The sequence below is a fragment of the Notechis scutatus genome, chromosome Z, assembly GCF_049901735.1.
Source record: "Notechis scutatus isolate UNSWTSFEM ecotype Mainland chromosome Z, rNotScu1.2, whole genome shotgun sequence".
NCBI lineage: Eukaryota > Metazoa > Chordata > Lepidosauria > Squamata > Elapidae > Notechis > Notechis scutatus.
The window spans coordinates 51,451,686-51,472,787 of record NC_142025.1 but is presented as its reverse complement, the minus strand read 5'-3'; the positions used below and the strand labels follow the sequence as shown (position 1 = coordinate 51,472,787).

The following is a 21,102-nucleotide window of genomic DNA, read 5'->3' as shown; positions in this document are numbered from 1 at the left end:
GCCAGCGCCATCTCCAACAACAGCGGCAACAGCGGTGGGAACTGTGGAAGTTATGGAGGTGGCTCCCCCACCCGAGAAGTGGCTGAAATGCTTCCACGGTTCCCGCTGCTGCTGCCGCTGTTGTTGGAGACGGTGCTGGTGAGAGAGGGACAGCTGCAGCTCGGCCTGGGCGCTTGGAATGCAGAAATGGGCTGTGCACCAGGACTTTTGCAAACTTGCAGAGCCCGAGGCTGGAGCACCAAGGGTAGCAGCAGCAGAGATGCTCACTCGGCTCTTCTCACGCCCACCCAGCCGCTCGGGATTAAACCAAAATGCAGCGCGCGGCGCTCCCAGGTACCTCAAAATGTTTTTTTCCTGTTGTTACGGGGATGGGGGGAAAGCAGGAGCGACTCAGACACTGTTGTTGGAGATGGCGCTGGCGAGAGAGGCGCCAGCACTGGTGAGAACCATGGAAGCTACGGAGGCCTGAGAAGTGGCTGAAACACTGCCGGACATCTATGCCGACGCCGCCTGCCTGCTGACCCAGTAAGGGAGGTGTAAGGTAGCCCTCTGTGCTTCACTATGATTGGCTGTTAGGAGCGGCTGATGGTGAGGCATAGCTGCAGGGCACTCCTAATGGCAAGTTCCCCCCCCCAATTTCGTATGTTTTAAACTAGGCCTAAATTTGGGGGGAGGGGCTTAATTTCATTTTATGCCTAGAAAACATGCTGGGTCTTCCTATTGGGGGGGGGGTGTATTGTTGCAGAAACATGGTAGTTAGGGACAGACAGTCCTGCAAAATAGTGAGGGCCTATGCCATGTAGAATTTAAAAGATGACAGACAGAACCTTGAATTAGAAAAGCAACTGGAAGCCAGTGCAGTTCAAAAAACATGGTGTCCTTTGGGCAATCCATGGAACACCCAGAACTGCCCATGCTACAACATTTGGGACCATTGCAGCTTCCAGATTATCTTCAAGTGTGCCCATGTAGAGCTCATTGTAGTAATTCACTTGTGGTTGTTTTATCAATGTTCTTTCACCAGAGATGAGTTGTATTCACAGGTATAAAACTATTTAAAATCATTAAAAAAACAACTTTGTATTTTTATCAGCAAGGATATGAGCAGAGCCTCCAGGAGTTAAACTTAGTTCAAGAAAGACTTTGTCTACCTTAATCCACTTGAGTATATTATATTTACATACATAAACATACACTTATGTACACACACACACACACGTAGAAACACATGATATTTATTAAGGTATGCTGTAGAAAAACTCAAGAGTTTTCTTGCTTCATAATGCAGAAATGTACATTCAATAAAACTGAGTCTACGTTAAGACCTGACAGAAGGAAGTGTACAGGTGAAACTCAAAAAATTAGAATATCATGCAAAAGTTCATTTATTTCAGTAATGCAACTTAAAAGGTGAAACTAATATATGAGATAGACTCATTACATGCAAAGCAAGATAGTTCAAGCCGTGATTTGTCATAATTGAGATGATTATGGCTTACAGCTCATGAAAACCCCAAATCCACAATCTCAGAAAATTAGAATATTACATGCAATCAATAAAGGTGCACAAGCAGCAGGGATGACAGCAGCCTGGAGAGGATTGTCAGGAAAAGGCCATTCAAAAGTGTTGGGGACTTTCACAAGGAGTGGACTGAGGCTGGAGTCAGTGCATCAAGAGCCACCACACACAGACGGATCCTGGACATGGGTTTCAAATGTCGTATTCCTCTTGTCAAACCGCTCCTGAAAAAAAAATGTCAGAAGTGTCTTACCTGGGCTAAAGAAAAACAGACCTGGTCTGTTGCTCAGTGGTCCTCTTTTCTGATGCAACTTTTGCATCTCATTTGGAAACCAAGGACCCAGAGTCTGGAGGAAGAATGGAGAGGCACACACTGCAAGATGCTTGAAGTCCAGTGTCTTACCCGGGCTAAAGAAAAACAGAACTGGTCTGTTTTTGGTGGTCTTGTCTGGTTGTTCAGTGGTCCAAAGTCCTCTTTTCTGTTGAGAGAAACTTTTGCATCTCATTTGGAAACCAAGGACCCAAAGTCTGGAGGAAGAGTGGAGAGGCACACACTGCAAGATGCTTGAAGCCCAGTGTGAAGTTTCCACAGTCTGTGTTGATTTGGGGAGCCATGATTTGGGGAGTTCATTAAGTCCAGGGTCAACACAGCTGTCTGCCAGGAGATTTTGGAGCACTTCGTGCTTCCTTCCGCAGATGAGCTTTGTGGGGATGCTGACTTCATTTTCCAGCAGGACTTGGCACCTGCCCACACTGCCAAAAGCACCAAAACCTGGTTCAGTGTCCGTGGGATTACTGTGCATGATTGGCCAGCAAACTCACCTGACCTGAACCCCATAGAGAATCTATGGGGCATTGCCAAGAGAAAGATTAGAGACATGAGACCAAACAATGCAGAAGAGCTGAAGGCCACTATTGAAGCATCCTGGTCTTCCATAACACCTCAGCAGTGTCACAGGCTGATAGCGTCCTTGCCACGCCGCATTGAGGCAGTAATTGCTGCAAAAGGGGCCCAAACCAAGTACTGAGTACATATGCATGCTTCTACTTTTCAGAGGTCCAATATTGTTCTATGTACAATCCTTGTTTTATTGATTGCATGTAATATTCTAATTTTCTGAGATTGTGGATTTGGGGTTTTCATGAGCTGTAAGCCATAATCATCTCAATTATGACAAATCACGGCTTGAACTATCTTACTTTGCATGTAATGAGTCTATCTCATATATTAGTTTCACCTTTTAAGTTGCATTACTGAAATAAATGAACTTTTGCACAATATTCTAATTTTTCCAGTTTCACCTGTATATAATACATAATTAAGGCTTTTATTTCTGAAAAAAATCATTATGGACATTTGCCTAAAAACAAAAAAACAAGATAGATATGATGAGTTAGTTACCAGTGGCTGTTATGCAGCCACATTCCATCATTAATGTTGCAAGGGTAAGGGAGTAGTTTTCTGGCATTCCACCAGATACTGGGTGGCATGGAAGCTGCTGCACCAGACATCATGAATGATTTCATTCTCCATCCTGCACAATGACATAATTGGTGGTATGCCACCAAAGTATTTAATCAGAGCTTTAGGAAGGGTGCCAAGAACTGCAGTTATGTAATTATTTCCCATAACTTTTATGAACTTAAGAAGGTACATTACGAAATCCTAGTTGGCATCAAACTATGTAACCTAGTGCTATCTTTGCTTCATGTCTTGTTGGATGATTTCCAAAGAATATTTGTCTAGAACACACAGATTGTGGATTCATGATCCTTGGTTCTAACGTGGAAGGTCCCTTTGAATATGCCAGCACTAGTCATCGATATGACATCTTTATTGTGGACAATTTTTAAAATGTATGGCACCACTTGCAGAAAATTCCTCAAGGGAGATGCTATCCCATTAGCCTGATACAGGATAGCATTTTAAACATTTGCATGCAAACATTCAACTATTGAAACATACATACCCCCTTTAAAACTATCTTTAACTAGATAGGATTGAACTACTAACGTGTGAATGTGACAATTTAAACTGATAAAACAATGGTTGTTTGAGAAACTAGTGTTTTCCAATCTCCTGAAATGGCCTCTCAACTTTAGAATTCTCCACATGGCATAGCCATTGCTGAGAATTCTGGGAGATGAAGTCTTCCCACTTGGAAGCTGCCAACTTTACAAACATGGAACAAGCCAAACCAACTGTCAATCCCATACACAGTGCTGTGTTTAGCCAGCCTACTGGAATGTCTGGGAAACTGAATGGAATGATGCTTTCCTCCACTGATTGAATTTACAAAAATATGTAACTCTGTCTGTTAATCAACTGCAGGCACTCCAAAAGAGGCTGTGAAATCAGAGTTACAAGCAAACCACACAATTGGTTAATCAAGATTCTGCCAGATTGCTTCCAAGATGTCTTAGCTGTTGGGGGTAGTGGGGGGGCCCTAGAAATTGGATGAATTTAAAATCCATTTTTTTCCTTTGCTTTCTCACAAATACTTTTTTGTGCACGATTGGAAAACATGAATAGGAAGAATCTGAGAATTGCGAATAATACAAAGGAATGAAGGTATACAATTCTGCAGGCAAGACAAAGCAATTCCATTAAAAAGCTTGTCTGGAAGCACTTTCATCATGCCCTTTTATAAAGCTCCTCTGCATCAAAATTTCACAGGAAGAAGCTGTTCTAAAAAATAGGTGAGCACCCCTAAATTTTGCAATTTAAAACCAATTGCAGTTAAGAACATTGGTATATGAATTACTTCTTTTCCTCATACTATTGAGGGGAGGGTCAGCGTTTCTACATCCATTCATACAATTTCTTTTTTTTCAAACAACAAATTACTTTGCACCCACTATCACTTTATTGTAAGTACTAATCTATTTTTGAAAGAATGAGGAAGATTGCTATTTTAATTCCAATGAAATATGGAAATGTGCAAAATCCAGGTTGATTGCTTAGGATGGTAGGAAAGACTTCTGGCAGTTTTCTTTTTTCATAAAAACCAAAGACTTAAACATCATGTAGGAGGAGGCTGTGTTCCACCTGATTGAAATCAATGGGATTTGCAATAGGCAGTGGTGTGAGATTTATATATTCTTTGCTAGAAAATTGTTGCATTGTGATACAATTCTGTTATGCATCCACTCAAGAATAATTCCACTGAATTCAATTAAATTTACTCCAGGATGAAACTGCAGCCACAAGCAATGTTACAAATGAATCTTATGTTTGATTTCTCAGGAAGACTAGTAAGGTATTAAATGTTCCTATTCCTAGTGAATGCAATCTCACTGAAGATTGTAAAATTATTATTCATTTGTTTATATCCCTTTATTATTTTTACAAATAAGGAGGTAAAAATATCCAAAACACCTTCCTCTTCTTATTTTCCTACAACAACCCTGTGAGATGAGTTGGGCTGAGAGAGAGAGTGACTAGTCCAAGTCATCCAGTTGCCTTTCATGACTAAGTTAGGACTTGAACTCATGTTCTTTTGTTTTCTAGCCTAGTGCCTTTTCACTAGACCAAACTGGCTAAAAATATAAAAACTAAAGCTAAAAATAGTTTTTATCTTTAACAGTACTACTGTGGTGGGATGAAAAATTAATTGTTTTCTCCTTACTCTAAAAATCTAACAAAAAATAAACTATCCTTGTATTTCATGTCAAACAAATTGTTAAAGAATAAAAGTTCTCATTCTTTAAGTCTAAATAATTCCCATTGCTTATTTTTAAGATGAGGAAACAAAATGGATAATTCACTGTCCCCACATAGACACAATAGCATTTTTCTGAACACTTGTCATCTCTCTTGTAATTTTTAAATCAGTAGTGAAATAATGATTTTTAGGGGGAAAAAGTTGTCTTCAAGATGAGCTTAGCTTTTGATGTCTTCAAAAACACAGAGTATATCTTCATACTAAATAAGGCACTTGAAATATGTGTATATAAATAACAGTAAAAATATAAAAATAACTGTACTAAAAAGTGTTATAATGTGAGAATAAGTGTGAGAATAAGATTTAAAGTTCTGACATATCAAGTCATTATTCTGAAATCACATTTCCTAAGAGTAAAAATCAGCTGAAGTGTTTTTCTTCTCTGTCTATATGCATACATTTAGCTTTAAATAAAAAAGGTTAAATATATGCTATTCAGTTAAAACTGTAAAATTCATCTGAACAGAGTGACATATCCAATAAATTTAAAGTCACTTCATTTTTAAAAAAATATATTTTGAAACTAAAATTTACAGAACTACAGTCAAATATATTTTGCAATTTTAGAAGCATGAATTCAGGATATAGTAAAGGAAAATTAATCTAGCTAGGCATATCTCTCTTTTTAATTATGCTATCTCTTTTTAATGTCTATTAGTTTTTGTGTCATGTTATGGTTATAGTTTTGTACAACACTCAGATAAGAGTTATCAAATAGCTGGATTATTTTCTACATTTACTGTACGGAAGCAGCATAGGAGAAAAAGCTCCTTTCAATCAGTCTTTTTAAAGAAACAACCTACTATAAGCTTTTTACCTTCTACAATCAGCTATACCATCTGCTATACTGCTTTCATTTCCTATCTACTACTTACCGCAATCTAGGGCATCTACACTGACCAACACAATTAAGACAAAAATACTATATAATGTGGGCATTTTTTAAAAAAAGATTCCTTAAATTCTAGTATTAAAGAGGTGCAAATGGTACTAATGAAATGTCTGTAAATAATTTTAAAAGAACGAAATCATTATGTACAAAACAATTTATTTAAAAAATTAAAATAGGTATTCTTATATATTTATATAAACTTCCATTGTTCTATAAATATAAATGATTTTGAGATAGTGAACAGAAATAAATGTGTACCAAATTGACACATTTAGGATACGATTAGTCAGAGATTATATTTTTGGCAGGAATGTAAATAAAAAGTTTTAAATGATACATCATTAGAGTAGCAAGTCTGTTGTGTCACAGAAATGATTAAATATGAAAATGAGTTTGCCACTGAAAACTGACACATCTTGTATAAACCTATTACAGAAATATGAGCTGTAGTAGTTTATAGAGAGTCTATGAACCAATCATAGACAGTTTTTGCAGATTTACATATAAATGACTACACTGAAACATCAGGCTGTTGATTCTTTCAGGTTTCAAACATTTTTTTTCCTCCTGGTAGCATAAATCGTCGTTCTTTCTGGTCATCTATTAACACAAAGGAATGAAACCCAACAGTTATAAAGATTTGCAGAAATAAAAATGTCAATGTCAGACATATTCGAAAAATGCAAATAATCTAACTTGTGGAGTTTTTTGCTGTTTATTCCCCCAAACCTTTATTAATGACCACACTGAACTGATTTGCAATAGTACAGCCTTTTCAGCATTTCTTTTTTTAGCAAATTCATTAAGAAGGGGGGAAAATCTACCAAGGAAACATTGTTCAGAACAATGCTAATAAATGGAATGTTGAATTACAATTTAAAAAAGGGGGGAACAGCCTTCTTGCTCACTGCAGTGTTAAAAACAGCCAAGAGACTTATTTCTACAGAAGATACAAAGCAAATTGCAAATATATTACAAAGTTAGGAGAAAAGTAACAGTTCCTTAAACTCTATCAAATATATATGGGAGATGGTAAAAATACTTGACTCCCAGCTACTCTGTTCTGCACCTTCATAGGTCACAACTTTAAACACAGCTTAGAAAGAATCCTTTTGCTGGCTAAGTGTTTTCTTCTACAAGGACAAAACATGTAGTTAGGTAGGACAGGAGCTCTTCTGCAAGCTCCTCCCACAATGTTACTATAACAGGTAGAACAGCTTGTTTTCTTTCCTCTTCAGGTTACACCGAGGAAAGATTGGTCCACTCTTTGTCTGCAGCTGGTGTGCAACACAAATCCCATTAACTGTGCCACCAACAACCTAGTAGGCAGACTCCCTGAAACGAAACCGCTCCTGATTGTAAATGGCTCTAACATTAGGGTCAATTAAAATCAGTTAGTCCTAATCTTGGACTTACCAAGAAAAAGGTCTAACTTCTGATTTTTCAATGCTGCACTGAACATAAAACAGGATGTTTGTTTTCCTGTGTTTTAAAACAGAAAAGTCTGAAAAAAAAAGAGTTTAAAAATATTTTAAATATGTACGAAAAAGCTTTGCAACTTAAATACAAACATACTTACAAAATCTTACAGAGACTATTTACAACAATCACATTTCCAACTTTCAGGGCAAATTTAATCCAGATGAAGACAAGGGGAATAGTATGTGCCTCTATCAGTGTTCTTAGGATCTGGGCTGGGTGAGAAAAATTTCTGACCCAGATGATTTCAGGGTGTGTACATTTTTCTCTATTCCTGCTCTTCCAACCTCTGATCAGGCTGCAGAGAAACAACAAAGTTGATGTGTGAACAACAAGCTGATGTTGAACTTCACACCGTAGTTTCTCCTTGTTTGCTGTTGGTAAGTCTGGTATAGAATTTCCTCCAGGAATTGAGTGTTTTTCCAGACCAGATCCAGAAGCCTGAAGTAATTCCCACAATTAGGGTCATGAGGTATTTGATCATGAAGACTGTGAAGTCTGGGTTCATTGGGGGGTGATGGTAGTTACTGGGGCAAGGAATGGCATAGCTCTTGCAGCTTTGAGCAAACCAACTCCTTTCCCACTGTTCCCTAAATGCTTGCTCATAAAAATAACAAGCAATCACTATGGTGGCCGGCACTGTATACAGAACACTAAAGATCCCAATCCTCACCATTAGCTTCTCCAGCTTTTCTGTTTTGGTGCCATCGTGCTTCATAATAGTTCTAATTCTGAAAAGAGACACAAATCCAGCCAGGAGAAAAGAAGTACCAATGAATAAGTACACAAACAAGGGTGCCAGCACAAAGCCACGCAAAGCATCTACATTGTTGATGCCTACAAAACAGACACCACTCAGCACATCACCATCAACCTGTCCCAAGGCCAGGATAGTGATGGTTTTGATGGCTGGCACAGCCCAAGCAGCCAAATGGAAATATTGTGAGTTAGCCTCAATGGCCTCGTGGCCCCACTTCATGCCTGCAGCCAAGAACCAGGTAAGAGACAGGATGACCCACCAGATGGAGCTGGCCATGCCAAAGAAATACAGCATCATAAACAGGATGGTGCATCCTTCTCGCTTGGTGCCTTGGGCTACAGTTCGGGAACCATCATCAGAAAAGCGCTCATTACACACCACTTTCTCTTCCAGCAGAAACCCTGCAATGTAGGCCACTGCCACAGCAGTGTAGCACCCCGAGAGGAAGATGATGGGCCTCTCGGGGTAACTGAACCGCTTCATATCCACCAGGTAGGTGAGAACTGTGAAGAGGGTGGAGGCGCAGCACAGCACAGACCAGATACCAATCCAGGTCCGCGAGAAGCGCAACTCCTCCTGCCCAAAATACATGAGCCCGTGGGGGCGTCCAGGGTCACAGGGAGCTCCGCAATCTTTCTCGCCCAGGAAGCGGTAATTCAGGTAAGAGGGTACCTTAAGCACCCGGGGGCAACTGAACCTGCCCGCCCGGTCCGCCAGGTGGCTCCCTCCGCCTCCGCCGCTGGGCCTGAGTTGAGGATTGCTGGTCCAAAACTCGGGTCCCAGAGAGGGAGTGGGCGTACCGCGGTCGGAGGTGTTCTGGCCCACGCAGAGCTCTCCGGCGCCGTGCACGGGGAATTTTTCGCAGCGCAGCGTGTCCGGCCACTGGAAGCCGAACTTGTTCATGAGCGCTTCGCAGCCCAGGCGCGCCCGCTCGCAAAGGGAGCGGCAGGGAGGCAACGCCTGTTCCAAAACGGTGCAGACGGGCGCGTACATAGAGCAGAGAAAGAACTTGAGCTCCGCCGAGCACTGCACTTTGACCAACGGGTAGAACTGGTGCACCTCCAGACCCGCGTCCTCCTGGTTCGTGTGGCCCAGCAAGTTGGGCATGATGGTCTGGTTGTAGGCGATATCCGTGCACAGCGGGATGGTAATGGGCTGGCAATAGCCGTGGTCCGGCACGGAGATGCCGCGCTCGCCGTTGTACTGCGGCTGAGGTGGCGCCTGGCCCCGAGCGGAGAGCATCGGAGCCTCCGTCCACACCAGCAGCACCGCCAGCAGCAGGAGAAGCCAGGGAGAGCGCCCTAGGGCCTGGCTACCTCCTGCTGAAGGCGAGGCTGCTTTGGCTCCGCTGCAAACTTGCCGACTCCACTTCTCGGCCATACTTCGCTGGCTCCTCTCTCGCCTTCGCTGGCTCGATCGACGACGTTTCCCGGGCTGCTGCTGCTGCCGCTGCTGCGCTTTAGATCTCCTGCCAGCGCAAACTTGAGACTCATGAAGGAAAGGCAGGAGGGAGCCAGCTCAGCAGCTGCTGCCGCCGCCGCGCACTCTTCAACTGCGCCACCAACCCTCTTTCCTCCGCCGGGCAGAGCGCACAGGATCCAGCTGCTCTTTGCTTCTTCCTCCTGCTGCTGCTGCTGCTGCTGCTGCTGCTGCTGCGGCCGCCGCCGCTTCTTCTGCCGCCACCGCTGCCGCCTGACCATTTGTGGCAATCCCTCAAGCCCTCTCTCCCTCGAACCGGTTTCCAGGCACCCCGCAGTCTGCTTTTCACCAAAAGGGAGGAGCCTTGAAACCGACGCCTAAGTTTGCCTGCGTTAGGCACCGTCGCCCAATATGTCTTCGCGCTTCCGAATGCAGTCGAAGTGGAGGTGACTCCAGAGAGTAATTTATTATTTTTCTTCTTCTTCCCTTCCCTTCGTGATCCCGTCCAACTTCTGCGAGACACGAAAAGCAGGAACGGGCGATTGTGAAAGGAGATCAGGGCTGTTGGAGTTTGCCTTAGAAAGAAGAAATAATGTGAAAACCTTGGAAAGTTAGCCCCATGTCTTGAAAGCAGCTAATAAATAGATAGGGTGCGAGGAGCTGGCCGGAGAGGCAAACTTTTCTTTTTTGCCTGAAAAATTTGCACGAATATGTACATTTTAAAAGGAGGAGATAAGAGGTAACGCAGGATTATAGGTAACTGTTATGAGAAAAAGTTGAAGAGTTTGCAATCGGAAAAGTTTCTGGTCCTATTGTTTCTTTTTATTTTTCTTATAAAGTATCCATCTCATGTATTCAAAACTATGTTTATTCTTATACCTGTATCTTGTAAGTGACTGACAAATCAAATAAATAAATAAATACTGAATGAAATGAAAACCCTATGCTTTCATTTGAAGTGACTGAGGCCGCTTCTTGCTTGTCCTTCTTCAATGAATTAAAAATGAAACAAATACCTTTTTAAAAAAGTTAAGAAACTTTATGGCATGGCTTCTTCCAAGAAATTTAAATTTAAATGGCAAATTCTCCGCCTGATTAGAAAATGTATCAGAAATTCCACTGATGAGGATTGAAAGATTCACTTGAGTAGGTAACTCAGAACTAAAGATCAAGCCCTCCCTAAAATACAGGAATAAATTTTAATATAAAATAGAATCCTATTGTGTATTGTATGATGTACAGAATCATGGACTAAGTCATGCAAAGTTTAATCAAGTGTATTTAAAATCCAGCATGCTTGCATAGTTTCCCATAAAAATCCAGGAACTTGCATTAAATGAGCCATTGTTAGTAAACAATATCTAAGCATTTACATAGAAACTCAGCTGTTGGGTCTGTCACTAGCATCAGATATATCTGAATGCTTTCAAATGTAATAATTTATTAAATTGATATGTCACTGCACAATGAAGCAACTCTGGAATGTAGGAGCTAAGGTAGCAAAATGCAACATTGAATAGATTTAGATTACCATTAAAACATATACCAAGTGTTTTAATCTTTGATTGAGTTCATATAATACACAAACTAGATTAGAGTTTTGAATTGCTAGCAAACCCATCCTCTATGATTAGTTCAATGTATCAAGTGATTTCAGATATTTCATTAACTAAGTAAATATGGGGAAATTAACCATAGGTAAGAATTTGTACAGCCTCTGTTTCAAGCATACCCATAACTTAGATATTGTATAATCAAGGCCAGATTTCTCCAACTTGGGAACCTCTGGGTCTATTGAGACTGTAGACCAGCTAATCCAGGGGTGGGCAAACTACGGCCCGCGGGCCACATCCGGCCCATTGGTCTGTCCAATGCGGCCCGCCCCTGAAAAAAAATCGCTGCCATTGGTCTGTCTAATCCGGCCCGCCCCTGAAAAAAAATCGCTGAGCGTGGCGTAATTGCCCTGTGCCGCGTGGCCCCCAAAGCTGCAAAACAGTGCGGAGCGATCTAGGGGTAGGAAAGAAAAGAAATTTGCAAAGGCCTCGGCTGGGAGTTCGAAATCACCTTCGAGTGAGACCTCTCCAAAGGTGAGTCCCCGCCGATCCCCTTTTTTCCGGGGCTTCCAGGCTTAAACTTTGCAAAGGCAAAGCTTGCAGGCTGGAGCGTCTTCCCGCCGAGGAGCGGGAAGGGTTCCACCCAGCGGGCGGGGTGGGCTGCTTGAGCCACCTAAAGCTAGGCCGCTGCTGGTGGAGCTTTGCCCTGCCTTGGTGCCCCGCTTCCGGGCTCGGCGGTCCTGCTCGGGTGGCACTTTAAAAGCCTGCTCCCAGCACCCGAGCAACTTCCCAGCAACTTTCGGCTTCATTTTAACTCGCGGGCGCCGTGCCTGGCCCCGAGCCGCGTGGCAGAAGGGAAGCCCGGCGGGCGGGCGGGCAGGCTGCTTGGAGGAGGCTCCGGGCTTCCCTCCGCCAGGCGCGAGCGCGAGTTAAAACGAAGCTGAAAGTTGCTGGGAAGTTGCTCCGCTTTCCAGGGCTTTGCAAAGGTAAAGTTTGCAGGCTGGAGCGTCTTCCCGCCGAGGAGCGGAGAGGTCCGCCGGCGGGCGGGGCGGGCTGCTTAAACTTTGCTCGGGTGGCACTTTAAAAGCCTGCTCCCAGCACCCGAGCAACTTCCCAGCAGCTTTTGGCTTCGTTTTAACTCGCAGGCGCTCACGCCTGGCCCCGAGCCGCGCCGCGGAGGGGAAGCCCGGCGGGCGGGCGGGCAGGCGGGCTGCTTGGAGGAGGCGAGCCGGCGGCGCTCCGGGCTTCCTCTGCCGTGCGGCTCGGGCCAAGGCGCGAGCGCCCGCAAGTTAAAACGAAGCCGAAAGTTGCTGGGAAGTTGCTTGGTTTTCCGGGGCTTTCCAAAGGCAAAGTTTGCAGGCTGGAGAGTCTTCCCGCCGAGGAGCGGGAAGGGTTCCGCCCGGCGGGCGGGGCGGGCTGCTTGGAGCGGGCTGCCGTGCAGCTCGGGGTGAGGCGTGAGCGCCCACGAGTTAAAACGAAGCCGAAAGTTGCTGGGAAGTTGGTCGGTTTTCCAGGGCTTTGCAAAGGCAAAGTTTGCAGGCTGGAGAGTCTTCCCACTGAGGAGCGGGAAGGTTCCGCCCGATGGGCGGGCGGGCTGCTTGGAGCGGGCTGCCGTGCAGCTCGGGCGAGGCGCGAGCGCCCGCGAGTTAAAAACGAAGCCGAAAGTTGCTGGGAAGTTGCTCGGGTGCTGGGAGCAGGCTTTTAAAGTGCCACCCGAGCAAAGTTTAAGCAGCCCGCCCCGTCCGCTCGGGCGGAACCCTTCCCGCTCCTCGGCGGGAAGACGATCCAGCCTGCAAACTCTGCCTTTGCAAAGCCCTGGAAAACGGAGCAACTTCCCAGCAACTTTCGGCTTCGTTTTAACTCGTGGCGCCGCGCCTGGCGGACGGAAGCCCGGAGCCTCCTCCAAGCAGCCTGCCCGCCCGCCCACCGGGCTTCCCTTCCGCCGTGCGGCTCGGGGCCAGGCGTGAGCGCCGCGAGTTAAAAGGAAGCCGAAAGTTGCTGGGAAGTTGCTCGGATTTCTGGGGCTTCCAGGCTTAAACTTTGCTCGGGCGGCACTTTAAAAGCCTGCTCCCAGCACCCGAGCAACTTCCCAGCAACTTTCGGCTTCCTTTTAACTCGCGGTGCTTGCACCTGGCCCCGAGCCGCGGCAGAGGGGAAGCCCGGTGGGCGGGCAGGCTGCTTGGAGGAGGCGACCCGGCGGTGCTCCGGCAGCAGCAAGAGGCAGTTCCGCCCGGGCTCCGCTCAGGTGTCCGGCTGGTGCTGTCAGGAGTTGCTACGCCGGCGCAGCTTCGTGTGGCTCCAGTCCCGCGTTGCCTTGGGAAGGAAAAGGCAAAACCAGGAGCCGCTGAGCCTGAGCCTCCGGTGCCGCTGCTGCCGTTGCAAACCACCGCTGCGGCTCTTCCTTTTTGCCTTTCCCTTCCCGAGGCAACGCGGGACTGGAGCCGCGCGGAGCCGCGCCGGTGGTAGCAACTCCTGACTCAGGGGCCTCCGAGGGGAGGGAGCCTCCGAGGGGAGGGGAAGGAGGAGAAGAGGGGGAAAGGGGGGGCGATTCCCAAAAATCTTGTGCTGACCCGGCCCGTCTGTCAAATTTTAAAAGTCAATGCGGCCCCCGAGCCAAAAAGTTTGCCTGAGCTAATCCATTCTTGCCAGTGTCAAAGGATGAATGAGTGATCAGGCCATCCCAATTCTGGGAGCTGGCCAAAACCCAGCACAATGCTAGATGCTTCATAAGAAGTGGTTATAATAGAATAATATTCTTTAAGAGCTTCGGTGGCGCAGTGGTTAGAGTGTTACTTCTGCTGACTATTGGCTCTTTGCAATTTGGCAGATCAAATACCACCAGGCTCAAGGTTGACTCAGCCTTCTATCCTTCTGAGGTGGGTAAAATGAGAACCCAGATTGTTGGGGGCAATAGGCTGACTCTTTAAACTGCTTAGAATGGGCTGTAAAGCAGTATAAAGTGATATATAAGTCTAAGTGTTATTGCTATTGCAGAAGGTTCCTCAAACAGATGTTATGCAAGCAACTTCAAAAATGTCTTCCATTTCAAAGTATCATCATAAAATATAGTAGAAACAAACAGTGTTATTAAAATAGGTTTAATTTCAATATTATTAAAGGATTCTTGACAAATGATCATCTAGCCTCCAGTGAAGGGGATTTCCTTTGGTTTCTTTAAAAAAAGAAAGCTTTCATAGCTTCCATAAACAGAGATGGAGAGATGGTCCATTTGGTGTTCCATGGTTTGAAAACTCTGAATGCTGAGATAGACTATTGCAGAGAAAGATGATTGGTGTGTAGTCAGAAATGGCAGAAGTCATCGTGGGCCTTGATGCTAGAATGGGTGGGAATGATCAAAATGATCAGCCAGAGTCAGCTCCTGTTTCCAATCACTTTTGTTCATTGAACTGACATACAGTGAGAATTCAGTTCATTAGGCAGAAGTCCCATCAGAGGGAAAATTTCAGGTGACATAAATTGGCTCAAATGTCTGTGGTGTGCTTCTCAGAGAAAACTGTTAGCAAATAACCAGGGCTTCTGCTTTTGCTTTATCTTTAGGCAGTATTTTCTCCAAATCCCCACATTCCCATTTATGATATTTGGAAAAAAAACTGACAAGGGGCTGAGATAGAGCTTAGTAGGATCCCCAAAAACTCATCCACAGAGGTGGCAATAAAACAAGCCTGAAATTACACTGCTGAACACAGGAAAGCAAGAATTGGTTGATATTCTGTTTTTCTTTTGGGGCAGTTGCCCACAATCCGATAAATTTCCCAATCCCTTTTTTTTTTTTTTTTTGCTTATCTAATTTTTATCACCTAATTTTCCCCAGCACTGCATTTTTTCCAAGAGCACTACTTTTTCACAAACAACAATAATAAATTCTGAATAAGAGTGTGCATTTCAATAAAACATAGGACTGCATTAATTGTGTACAGCAATTGAGACTTTTCCATCTTACTTTGACCAAAGATTTGAGTCTTGTGCAACAAAACACATACATTCTCTGAAGTGTGGTCCAATTTGGTTCAAATAACTTTCTCCTCAGGTAAGCTGATTCTCACACGGAAATAATCTAAATGGTATACTATAAAATCTGTTAGCTTGATATATGCCTTACATCCTGTGTTTTTATTTTGAAAGAATCAGTAACTAGAACATTTTGCTTATGTTATTTAGAGATAAATAATATAAATATCGATTCCAGCAATGTTGCCCTACATTCAGAGAACATCTAGTTATATTTAAAAAAGGATAAAGAATGCTTTGTCGCTGTTACATATCTGACTTTTTGTTTGTTTATTACAAAATTAAATGGGGTGACCCATAACCTGTTCAAAATTAACTATGTAACACATTCAATACTGAGAAAGTTATCTATGTTTATAGCTGATTTAGATCTAGTGAGAGTTTTACATTTAGGCAGGAAAAATTAAAGGTATAAGTACAGAATAGGCAAGACCTGGCTCAAAAACAGTAACTGTGAGAGGGACCTTGGAGTCCTAGTGGATGATCTCTTAACCATGAGTCAGCCGTGTGCAGCAGCAGCCAAAAAGCTAATACAATCCTGGATTGTATAAACAGAGGCACAGAATCAAGATCATGTGAAGTATTACTACCACTTTATAAAACCCTAGTCAGACCACACCTGGAATACTGCAACCAATTTTGGTCATCATATACAGTTCAAAAAAGAGCAACTAAGATGATCAAAGGCCTGGAGACTAAACCACATGAAGAATTGCTGCAGGTTTTGAGTTTGCCTAGTATAAAGAAAAGAAGAATTAGGGGTGACGTGTTAGCAATATTCTAGTATTTGAGGGGCTGCCACAAAGAAAAGCAGGTCAAATTAAGAAACAATGGTTGGAAACTAATCAAAGAGAGAAGCAATCTGGAATTAAGCAATTAAGTAATCTGGAATTAAGGAGTAATTTCCTAGCAGAGAGGACAATTAACCAATAGAACAGCTTGCCTTCAGAAATCGTGGGCACTCCATCACAGTTGTTTCCTAGACTTATCTGAAATTGTGTAGGTGCTCCTGCTTGAGCGGGGGCTGGACTAGAAGACCTCCAAGGTCCCTTCCAGCTCTATTCTATTTTACTGAAATGGGAGACTTCCAGATACTACCCTGGCAATTTGAAAATTACAATAAAGTGGTAGCAAGCCATTCCATTTTGCTGCCAAGTAAACTATATGGACATGCCCTTATGGTGATGAAGATTTTATTTCTATTGTAGGCGTATAGATATGTATCTTTAATAACGTTTGCATAAGCATGTCATTGCTGGATTCCTTTCTTCTTTCAAAATTATCACATGCGTAAAAATATTAATGCAGTTCTTTTTCTTTTCACCTTTTTGTATGTATTATGTATTGTAATCATACATGTTTCCTTAGAAAAGTTTTTTTTTAGTTTTTCATGCTTAATGGAGCTTACTTCCCTGTAAATGCTACAGTGTTAGGCTCAATCCCATACAGAACACTTCATGGTAGACCTGGTATTACCTTTCCTTTTTTTGTTTTTACATTGGTACTTTATTTGTGAAAAAGGACTATACACAGAGGTGCACAGGGTTTCTTAAGCACTTTTTCTCAGCTGTCTCTGCCATCCCCACAGAAGAATGATTACTTTTTTTGCAGCAGTGGCACACTATTTCTCCATAGTGTGAGTTTCAACTCAGACTTTATTAGATAGGATGACTTTCTGGAGGGACTTCAGATAGGAGAAGCCTACACAAGGATCTTCCTTTGATCAATGTATAACTTTGTAAATGAATGAGGGAAGATATTGCTGCATTTAGTAAAAGTCATCCCTTTTTTGTATATTTGTACATTTTTTGTATATTTTGTACAGAGTGTGTGGGACTCTAGGAAACTACAGATTGGTGTTTCTAATTATCTCTTTTTTAATTCAGCATGTTGTTTTCAAACAAGTTCACAAAAAGAACTGGCTTCTCAAATTAACTGCTTGATAACAAGCTCTGTATTGTGCTCCATAAGCAAGTGTCATGTTCATGATGTCAAAGCCTGTCATTTATAGACTTGCTGGTAATTCAAAACTCTCTTATGATTAATTACAAAGCTACACTGGAGTGATCTGGACCACACAGGATAGCTTATGGCTCAAAGTTTGAATGGAACACGGAAGTGCAAGGAGTGGAATCCAAGTTGTGGTTTAAAAAAAGGTCAAGTTGGACTTGCACATTAAAAAACAACAATAGAGCTTCAACCACATCTTACTGTAGAACTGCCCCCTTCTTCCATAAATACGCATTATGGATATGCATTCAGAGCTAAATGATATTTTAAGAAACTTGTTACTAATAAACATAGAAAAGGATAAGAGGTTATAGCTAGAGTCAAGGAGTGTTGTTTGGATACAGAAATCATAGGATCCAAAATGTCTGGTTAGAAGTTGGCCTTGCTGTCATGGAAACCAGATTGGGGGGAGAGGGAGATTAGAATAATGAACCAAGGAGACCTTGAGTCAGATCCTCTCTCATCCAAAAAGTTCTGTGTTCATTATTCTTCCATAGGATTATTCTGCATGAGGGAAGTCCAATGTGAATTACAGTGAATTCATTGGAGGAAGATGAAATCGAAATGTTAACTGAGATTTTGTCTTCAAGATGTTTACCTATATTATAAATTGGGAATGCCACAGAATAGTCTCATTCAGCTGGCAACAGGTTTTGCATGTATGCGTTGGGCCTGTTTCTCTTGCTGATTGATTTTGGGGGGTTTGAATGAGCTATATATTTCATTTAAAATTATTAAGTAATTAAAAAAAACGAGCAAAAAGCAACTTAATCCCATTTGCATTTTCTTTAAATATAAATTTCAGAGAATTCAGAAACACCGACTTCTTATCATGTGGGCATGTATTTGATGGCTATGGCATGCTTTGCCTACTCTTTCATTCTTGTGAAAGGCCCATGAGAAATTAATTATGCCAAGACTAAAGTTTGCAAAGTTGTCCCTTATCCTGATCAAGACTCATGTTTTAAATATCTGCTACAAGTAGCAGCAAAGCTCACTTAAATTGTGTACCTCCTCAACCACAGCCTTAGTCAAAGGTCAACAGTTGATCTTCAGAATGGGTGCTCAGTTGACTCCAGCTGTATTAAAGCTAAGTCTTAATGCACAGTCATTGTGTGTGGCATAAATAGAAATGCCTAGGAACCCTTCTTAGAAAGAACCCAGAAAGATCAGCAGGATGTTTGACGTAGGAAGAAAGCTGGGGGGCAATTAAATACAAAATGCATGCTATGCATTGGCAAATAGAACTAAGTCATGTACCCAGTATGGTATTTTGGGCATCTAGGTTAATACTCTGAAATCAGCAAGCTATTATTGTATCATGCCAAAAGAAATCCCAGAGTGTTCACCCTGGTTTGTTTTGATGTCTTCGCATAGCTGTGTTGGAAGAGAGATAATAAGAATTCCACACATTGGATGCTACTGCCCAAATAATACAGATTGTGTAGAAAAAACAGGACAATTTTATTCCAATTATTCTAGAGGAGCATGCCATTCTTCACCTGGCTCCTTTTTAACAAGGACAGATATATATTATATTAATTATTTATTAGAGATTACAATATCTTTAAATGTTATTAAATTTAATTTGGTAGCATACAAAGTTGCCAGAAGATTATTGTCAAATTATTAAAAATTTGCCATCATGTTTAAATGGTGTATTTTTGTACTGGCATAGTGTGGTATTTAAATGTTTTCCGCTTTTATTTTTCCTTGATATTTGTAATAAAGAGCTGTTTGTTCACATATAAACTTAGTTTATGGCAATTTGACTTAGTTCAGGAATAGCAGAGTTAGATCACTAGCAAAATAAGCTCCGGCATCTCTAAGTTTGTGTAACTTGCTAAAATCAGAAATACCATACAGAGATGAATATATAACTTAATTGCTTCAAATAATGAATTACAATAGTCAAAGATTTTAAAAGCTGAAAAATGGCTGTAGAATATTGCCAAATAATTCAGAATTTGAACTAGAAATTTGATTTGTAATTAAAAAGAAGAATTATGAAGATCACTTTCAAATTATTTATCTGTGTGAGACTTGGGTACGTTCCAACTAATGATGAAAACTCAAAATCTTTGGAAAATGTAACCTACATATGTATTTCAGAGAAAAAATTGGTTTTAATGCATATCCAATATATTTAGTGAAATAAGGCTACAAAAAGCGAATGGTTTTCCAGTTGCAATTTTTCTTTAAAACTCAGAGGGGCTCATTCCTTTTTCATATTTTACTGTGAGTGCTTATTAATAGCATTAGCAAAAAAACTCTGCCAATTTTTCCTAATATGAACATTTGTACAATTGTTAAATAAAGAAGGAAGATGGATCCCATTGAATGTCTCTCAATCAGTAAGTCTGCATTTAGCAGGTCAAGCCTAAGTAGCCATTGGTTGAGACTCAACTACAGGCAGTCCTTGACTTACGATCACAATTGAGCCCAAAATTTCTGTTGCTAAGTGAGACATTTGCTAAGTTAAGTTTTGCCCCATTTTATGACCTTTCTTGCTACAATTCTTAAGTGAATCACAGCAAATGTTAAATTAGTAACCCAGTTGTTAAGTGTATCTGGTTTCCTCATTTACTTTGTTATCAGATTATTATCTGATTACATGATCCTGGGACATTACAATGGTCATAAATATGAGTCAGTTGCCAAACTTCTGAATGTTAATCAGGTGATTATGAGATGCTGCAACAGCCATAAGTGTGAAAAATGGTTCATAAGTCACCTTTTTGAGATCTGCTATAATTTTGATGGTCACTAAATGAACTATTGTAAGTCAAGGATTATCTGTAGTACTTGTCATAAATGGAAACAGATCTACTTCATAATAAGCCAGAGATTGTATTGTGCAATCTCATACCTTGATGTTGTCTCTTTGCAAAAGTCAATCAAAGCCAAATTCATTTAATCTTGACTTTCTATTAGAAATCGATTCCTGTTTAGCTATAAGAAAAATGATGGTCTATAATAAGAGGTAAAACTATGCTGAAAGACAAGAAGAATTACTGTAGCTGAGCTTTTGATAAGAAAAGCAAGTAAGCGGAATTTAAAAAATGAGAAAGATTTTTGTAGAAACCAATCTTCCAATACATTTTATTTTCTTATACTATTATTCATGATGTGCTAAAAATATGCTTCTTGTGGGTTTTTCTTATATTATGGAACAAAGTAAAGCAATAGAATCACATGTATCAAATAAGGTAATAACTTTATTAATAATTAAATTATTAAGTAATACCTATTGGAGAAAAGGTTCTCATTAGCACAAAGTCAATTCCTGAATTGAAAGTCAGTCTCAAAGACAGTAGGACTAAATTATTGAGAGATAGAAAGAAGAAATTAGGCGAAATGTCTCTGACTTTTTTGGTTTAAATTAAGTAGAAATGGTGTGGAAAAGGACTGAGCAGTGAATGGGTTGGTGACCTTGTTCTCTGGATATTTGTTGTCACCAAAAAAATACCTGCTAGCTCTCAGTGGGATTTCTGATAGTATATTTATAAATAAGGCATATACTGTGGTAATTTTGTTCTATTTTCTTTTTTTTAATCCCATTTTTATTACTTGGACTTCTCATTTCTTGCTTTCCATTAAGAAATGAATGTATATGTTTTTAATCCAGTGCAATATATTTTAATTACCACTGTTTGCTTCTCTAAGCATTTTTGTTTGAAGATGTAAAAAGGGAATTGTTTTCCTTTTTGTTTTCT

At 41.6% G+C, this 21,102-nt stretch overlaps 1 protein-coding gene across 5 annotated transcripts; it reads right to left on the bottom strand.

Moving 5' to 3' along the window:
• Positions 1 to 6,275: 6,275 nt before the first annotated feature.
• Positions 6,276 to 10,738, bottom strand: FZD1 (frizzled class receptor 1). Of its 5 annotated transcripts, XR_015745744.1 has the most exons (3): positions 8,289 to 10,738; positions 7,553 to 7,640; positions 6,276 to 6,736 (listed from the first exon to the last, which is right to left on the bottom strand). XR_015745744.1 is itself a non-coding variant. In XM_087946053.1 (2 exons), exons 1-2 carry the CDS (start codon positions 9,753 to 9,755, stop codon positions 7,626 to 7,628), a joined length of 1,482 nt encoding a protein of 493 aa, XP_087802179.1. In that variant the 5' UTR covers positions 9,756 to 10,738; the 3' UTR covers positions 6,276 to 7,625. The 5 variants fall into 5 exon arrangements, 3 of the variants coding, with proteins under 3 accessions (XP_087802179.1, XP_026542201.1, XP_087802178.1); XM_087946053.1 differs by having other exon boundaries at positions 6,276 to 7,640; XM_026686416.2 differs by lacking the exon at positions 7,553 to 7,640.
• Between the last annotated feature and the right edge of the window lie 10,364 nt (positions 10,739 to 21,102).